Source organism: Bos indicus x Bos taurus, chromosome 14 (assembly GCF_003369695.1).
Source record: "Bos indicus x Bos taurus breed Angus x Brahman F1 hybrid chromosome 14, Bos_hybrid_MaternalHap_v2.0, whole genome shotgun sequence".
NCBI lineage: Eukaryota > Metazoa > Chordata > Mammalia > Artiodactyla > Bovidae > Bos > Bos indicus x Bos taurus.
In genome coordinates, this window is record NC_040089.1 from 6474919 (window position 1) to 6482052 (window position 7134).

The 7134-nt window shown below is 58.4% G+C and overlaps 1 protein-coding gene across 3 annotated transcripts in view; it reads right to left on the reverse strand.

The window, feature by feature from the left end:
- The window catches only part of KHDRBS3 (KH RNA binding domain containing, signal transduction associated 3), a 153371-nt gene extending 151304 nt beyond the window's left edge, over positions 1-2067 (reverse strand). For 2 of the 3 annotated variants that reach the window (XM_027560776.1, XM_027560775.1), the window contains exon 1: positions 1911-2067. In XM_027560776.1, the coding sequence (XP_027416577.1) occupies positions 1911-1998 (88 nt within the window). In that variant the 5' untranslated portion in view covers positions 1999-2067. Of the gene's footprint in view, positions 1-807; positions 879-1910 lie in introns of those variants that run through there. The other variant, XM_027560777.1, reaches the window with a different exon arrangement.
- Between the last annotated feature and the right edge of the window lie 5067 nt (positions 2068-7134).

The window sequence follows — 7134 nt, forward strand, 5'->3', positions numbered from 1 at the left end:
ATGAATGCCACAGCAACCTGGCACAGAAAATTAGTTCTGACTTTCAAAATAAGATAACTTACTACACTTTTGTTAAACTGCTTCTTTAATTGAGTACAACCTAACTTTGACTCAGATTCTTTATTCAGAAAAATACACTTCATTCCACAATCCAGAATATTTCTAATGCCAATGATCTCACACAACGTACAAAGAAATTTCTTTCATAGAGATGACAGCCCAGCAGGCAACAAAAGATATATGTAAATCACAAAGAGAGAAGAGTACAAACCCAACTGTAGAACTGTTCACAAGAGCATGGCAATAAAACTTAAAATTCGCTTTCTGTAACGCATAGCCATTACTTTTTCACAAGCCCGTTTTATTAAATAAAAATAAGCCTACAATTAAAATGGGAAAGCTCAGTGAACCCATCTCTGTTCAACAAATTAAATATCAAGCTTAAATTCTTGCAGACAGTCAGTCCCTCCACCAAGACCCTCACTCGACCACACACACACCCTACTAGGAAGAACGGGTTGCAATAGGCAAATACCGGAGGTCGCTGTTGTAAAATATAGACACCTATATCCAAATAGAATATGTCTGCCTCATCTTTCACTTTCAACAATAAAACAGCCAGGGCCAGCATGAAGATCAGCAGACCCGGCTGAGTCGGGAACCACAGACCCTCAAGGCACAGTGATTCGTGCAAAAGGTAACAGATCTGATACCAGCGTCTCCCAAACCCATCTTTATCTGAAACACGCATTCCAGATCCATGGGGGGATGAAGGACACCGCTCTGGGGAAGGCGGGCTTCATTTACCGTCCATCCCGGCAGATTACTCGGGAAGCTGGAGAAGGAACAAGCCAGGGAACGCCGTCCCGAGCGGGCACGCCTCCGTACGCCCCTGCACCCCGCGTCCGGTACTTCCCCGGGCGGCTCACGCCCTGAGCTGGCCGGAGGCGTGCTGAAATGGCATAAGCAGCGAAGGCTCCTTGGCCAGTGTTCTCAACCCCGAACCAGCCCCCAATGAGGGTGACCCACAGAGAGCCTCCCACAGAGAGGACAGGCAAGTCAAGAAGCGGACTCTCCTGCGTGGGTCTCTTCCCGCCCCCCGATGACTCTCCAAGGGCCGGCCTGCAAGGCTAGGTGTGAGCTGCCCACCCCCGGGGAGGGCGGCGAGAGCCCGGACCCGTGAGAGAAAGAGAGAGAGAGAGAGAGAGAGAGAGAGAGAGAGAGAGAGAGAGAGAGAGGGATGAAGAGGGAACCGGGACGGCGGGCCCTGCTCCTCCAAAGTGCCAGGGGTTCTGACCCCAAACCTCCTCCGAGGTCCTCAAACTTCACCAACAATCCAAGCACCTGTTCCCTTCACCTCTTCTGCTTCCGATCCCCTCGAATCCTTCCATTTTCCTCGAGTTCTTTCTCCAGCTCCCTAGACTAACCAAACGCAACTAGTCCCCTAGAGCCCCCCACCGCCCCATTCTCCCCTCCAATGAGCTCATTCAACCCCCGCCCCAACGAAGCCCCCAGATGTTCGCGGTCCCCCACCCGCAAGTTTCCCTGGGGTACCCTCGAGTCCCCCACAGATTCAAGTCTCATCCAAACGCCCAGCCTGCCTTCCTTCCCGCGTCTCCCCACAACGCGCACAGAACACTCCGGCTTCCCCTAGGTGTCCCACATCCCCACCCGAATCAGCTCCCCCAGATCGCGACCTGGGTCCCCTCCAGTCGCCCCGAGGTCGACGGCCAGCCCGCCCCCACGGCTCCGCAACTCCCAACACCTGCGCCTCGCCCCCGGGCCCGACGCCCCCCAGTCTCCAGCCCCCCGCCCCTCCCCCCAGCCCGCCGCCGCTCCCGGGTCCCCAACGGCAGTGGGCGACCGTTAACGGTCGGTCGGCCGGCCGGCCGGCCGGCTCGCGCCCTCACCTTGGTTCACCAGCCGCAGGGCGTGCGTGAAGGAGGGGTCCAGGGAGTCCTTCTCCGCCATCAGCTCCGGCAGGTACTTCTCCTCCATGCTCGCCGGCCGCCCGGGCCCGGGACGCGGACTCCCGGCGGGCGGGCGGCGGCGGCGGCCCCGCAACCCCCGACCCCGCCCGCGCCCCAGCGGCGCGGAACCCGGGCCGGACGCCGCGGCGGGGCTGCGCGGGGCGCGGCGGAGCCAAGCCGATCGGTCGGCCCTGGGGCGGCGGCGGCGACGGAGGCGGTGGCGGCGGCGGCGGCGCGGGGCGGGAACCGGCCGCGCAGCCCCGGTCCCCGGGGGTTGGCCGCCGACGGCCCCGCGCTGGCGGCCGCCGCCTCCCAGACGCGGGCCCCGCGCTCCCGCCACGGGCCGGAGCGATCAGGCGGCCCTCCGGCCGAGCCGGCGGCGCGCTCCGCGAACTGGACACAGTCCCCGGCGAGCCCCGCCAGCCGGCGCCGGAGCGGAGCTCAGCAGCGACCCGCTCGCCGCGCGCCGCCCCGCGCTCTCTGAGCCGCGGAGCCGAGGGCCTGGCCCCGCCCGCCGCGCCCGGCCCCGCCCCGCCCGCCGCGCCTGCGCGCTGGGCCCCGCGCCCTGCCGCCCGCCGCCCGCTGCGGCGCGCCGCCTGGTGGGGCTGCTCCCGGCTGCGCGGCCGGGCCCGGGAGGGGCGTCCCGGGGGCCTCCCGCCGGCGCCGCGCCCGTCCGCAGCTCCGGGAGAGGCGTGCGCGGAGCGCCGCGCGGCTCGGTCACGGCGGGCCGAGACGCAGAGCCCGGGCAACTGTGCCCAGAGAGGTCAAGCGGCTCGCCCAAGGTCACCCAGCCAGCGATCCCGGGAGGAGGGCTGCGCGCTCGGCTCAGGGGCCGGGCGGAGAAGGACGCGGAGGAGCGCCCGGGCTCGCCGCCGCGGGCTCTGGGAAAGGGCGGCGGGGCGAGCTGCCCTGCTCTCAAGCTCCCTGGACTTCCATAACTTAGCTCGCTTTGCCTCCCCCGCTCCTGTTTGCTAGGAAATAACGTGGGTGCCCAGCCGTCCTGTCTCGGTGGGTGCCTCTTGCGCTCAGCTCCAACCCGCGAGACCCTCGGAACCGAGGTCGATTACATAAAAGCGTGTGCCCTTCAGGTCGGCTTTGTCATCCCGGCTTGCTGCCGGGTTGTCATTCTCTTCACGCAGAAATCCGCCGAGTCCGGAGGCGGGGCAGGGAGCTGCGCCCCAGCCCGTCCCCTCTGGGGCGCAGTCCCCTGGACGCACGTGGGTGCTGCCGTCCTCCTTTCATTTACACCCCGCCAACCCCCTAGACAAATCCTCCATCGGACCGTTTTCAGATATCCAGGTAGAGTCAGTGGCGGGGCCCGAAAGTCTGTCCTGTCTTTGCCCCACCATATCCACCTCAAGTCCAGGCCTCTACGTCTCTGTTCTTGGACAGCCTTCTAGGACTTCCCCAGCAAAGTGGTACCTGTTCTGTGTCCCGTCAGAACTGGTCAGGCCTCGCTCACGGAGAACTCTGATTCTGTTTTCCCCAGACCATGAGCACCTCACAGACAGGGCTAGAGCTTTCTTTTATGAGGAAGGGTCCGCAGCACTTAGTGGCCTAGGACGGGTGTAGGGGCACCAGAAATGTGCGATGAAGGAATAAGCCATAGACATGCCACTCCTCTGGGAGCGGGTCTTCCCCCCAGGCTCCCAGGCAACTGCCTGTACTCTTGACGCAAATAGAGGTGACTCGACACCCAAGGGGGGCCTCCCTGATGGCATGGGAGGACGAATCCACCTGCCAAGGCAGGAGATTCAGGGTTCGATTCCTGGGTTGGGACAATGCCTTGGAGAAAGAAATGACAACCCACTCCAGTATTCTTGCCTGGGAAATCCCATGGACAGAGGAGCCTTGCGGGCTTCAGTCCGTGGGATCGCAAAGCATCAGGTGGGACACGATTTAGTGACTGAGCACTGCACTATACCCAGAGATGCTTGGGGCGGGAATCAGGGAGCTCCAAGCTGCCCAAAGTCCCAGCCCGAAGTTTGAACTTCCTTCATTCTCAAGCTCCACCCCTAGATGAAACTGACTGCTGGTGAGGTGCCATTCCAGAGTCCCAGTAAGAATCTTCTTCATGTCTCTCTTTGGTCTAAACTTGCAAGAGGTTGTCAGATGAGACAGTTCAGTAATGTAGCCTCTGGGACCAGAGAGCCTGCATTTAGAATCATGGCTCAGTTGCTCACTAGCTGTGCTGTCTTGGGCTAGATACTTCACCTCTCTGTGCCTCAGCTTCCTCATCTGTAAAGTGGGAATGATAATAGAGCCTATTTCCTAAGAGAGTCATGAAGATAAAATGTATCACCTCTTAAGGAAATCCACATAAAGTGTCCAGCACGTAGCCAGTGCTTAGCAGTTCTTTGTTGGGTTTTCACCCCTGGATTGCTGTTTCCTGGGTCTTCTGAGCCTCTCCTTCCCTTCAACTGTAGCTCCTGGGGGCACTTGCATCGCCCCAGCATACCAAGTGAAAGGCCTGGGACCACTGTTTCTGACTGGGGGTCCAGAGTGTGGTCGGTCAAACACTCTGCAGTCCCAGCTCCTCTCTGACCGCTGTGCATCCTCAGCTAAATAACCTTTCTGAGTTTCAGAGTTCACCTCTTCAAAACTGGGCTTATGCCAGCAGTCCTTGAGGGCAAGTTGGAAGGATTTAAGGGGAAATGTTTTCTCCTTTAAAATTAGAGTGGAATGCACAGACCTCTGACTTCCATGCCTTTATCACAGACTTTGCTTTCTAGGGTGTGAGCCCTGGCAGCCACTTTTCAAGGGAGGAAGGGAGAAGGAGAGAGTCTAGAATTCACCTGCCAATGGAGGAGATGCAGGGTTGATCCCTGGGTCAGGGAGATTCCCAGGGTAGGAAATGGCAGCCCACTCCAGTATTCTTGCCTAGAGAATCCCATTGACAGAGGAGCCTGGCGGGCTACAGTCCATAGGGTCGCAAAGTCAGGAAAGACTTAGCATGTGCACACACACACACACACACACACACACACACACACACACACAATCCCAGGGGAGGAGTAGGGGCCAGTGTTCAGCTGCTCCCCTCACCACTTGGTCTAAGACCCTCCTTTCCATTCAGACCTTCTGCCCCCGTGACACTCCAGCCATGGAGTAACTGCTCTTTTTATTGAGTATTTGCTTTGTGCCAGGTGGGATGCCAGGGTCTTTGTACCCACTATTTTCCATTCCCTCAACACCCTGTAGGGAAGATACTATTCATTAGCACTTACAGTTGAGGACACTGAGGCCCAGAGCAGTTTAATACCTGCTTAAGTGCCACTGATGTCAGAGAGCGGTCCCAGGCCCATGGGACCTCTAAGCCTCCTCTCTTCCCTTCCCTGTCCTGCCCTCGCAGGCAGTAGCCTGGGACCCTGGAGACCAGCTCCTCCCCTCCTGCATCCAAACAGTTGGCAGACAAGTCTCACCAGCAGCTGGGGAGGAGGGCTGTATGCCGGGAAGCCGAGAGCAAAGGCACTGAATCTTCTGCTCCAGACCCTCCTTCTCTCAGAGCCGTCCAAGAGGGCAGGTGCCCGGCACGTAGAGTATCCCTGTGGGGTCCTCCAGGGAGGAAGGAGACAAATGTCTCTGTGAGATGCTCAGGAAATTATCCCCACCCACCAGCCTGGCCAGGCCATTGACCGTGGGGCACCTCCACGCCTCCTGCAGACTCTGCTGGTCTTCTTGAGATGGCCACCCTGCAGGTCCCAACTCTCCCGATCCCTGTGAAGGTGAGAAAATCAGGCCTTGGGAAAGGTCATGGTTTTCCCTCAAGCAGCTGTGGGTAGTGCTAGTGCTCACAAGGTCTAACGACTTCCAGGGCAGAGAGAGATCTCTTCAGGCACACACCAGGACTTGCCGAGCACAGGCTTGGTGCATGCACAGTTCTGGGAACAAAGGACGGGCTGTGCACAAAACAGACTTCTCCAGAGCCACGTCGGCCGGAGGCTCGGGGCCGCTTACTCCATCCACAAGGCGTGTGTCTGCCCTGTACCGGAGACCCTAAGATGTGTTAAGAAACTCACAGTCACACGTCTGGAAACAATGTCTCAGTATCAGAGACAGAAGGGCACTTTCCCGATCAGCCTCAGGTGAGGCTGATCAGGTGTCACTAGGCCATTTCAGGAACTGCACTGCCCCAGAGCAAGTCCCCCCTGGCACAGCCGACCACCACATGGCTGACGCCCCACCCAATCACTCCCACCACCGCCACGCCCACGTCTGGAGAAAGATACCAACTGCAGTGGGTCAGACACGGCTATATCAACACCCCATGTCATCAGGGGCTAATGAGTGTGAAGAGTGTCTCTGAGGTCATTGTCATGTTCCTGCTGAGTTACTGCTCACACTACAAGCTTCCTGTTCCTTTTGTTTTAAAAAGGTGCATCCTATCCCGGTTTCCCTGAGACCCGGCAGTACCCTGGGCGTGGTGTCCAAATCTGACTGGCCAGAGGGCCAGAGAGACCTTGATTTGGCCCCCAGCTCTCCTACTTACTAGCTGTGTGATCCTCAGTCAATGACTTGATGTCTCTGAGCACAGGGAGAGGAAACACCAACCTTCCAGGATTCTGCAGGGTTTAAACAGAAGCATGAAGCCTGTCCTTGGCACTGATGGTGTTTGGACTCTCCCTGCTCTCCACTCCACCAGTGCTGTCTGTGTTCATGGTCGGGCCCCAGTCACTGGTGGACCCCCTTGACCACACACTGTCCTCGGAGCCTGCTCAGCTTCACAGCCCAAGTGCCCAGCCAGGTGGTCAGTTCACAGCAAGTACTCAACGCTCGTTCAAGTCCATTTCTCCTGAAATGCAGTCCCCCAAGAGCATTGCTTCCCAGCTACCAGAGATAAATGAGTTTGTCATGTAGGACAAGCACCAAAAGATGGCACCAGCCTTACCTAGAAATCAGTCATTTATGTGTCAAGGAGACAGACACCACACATGTTCACCGTGATCCCCGACCCCAGTGAGTTACAGAGGGAAATGCATTTTCAAACCTTGAGAATGACTGGAAAGGCTCAGCACACGTGGAGCAGGACACAGAGAGACTCTTCAAAGTTGGGAGGCTTCGCAGAGTTCACAGCCCATCCATAAATCAGGCATGCCTCCACCGAGGACTGGCTAGTCTGTGAGTGCCTCTCTCCTATTTTATTCCACTCACCTTCCAAACAGCC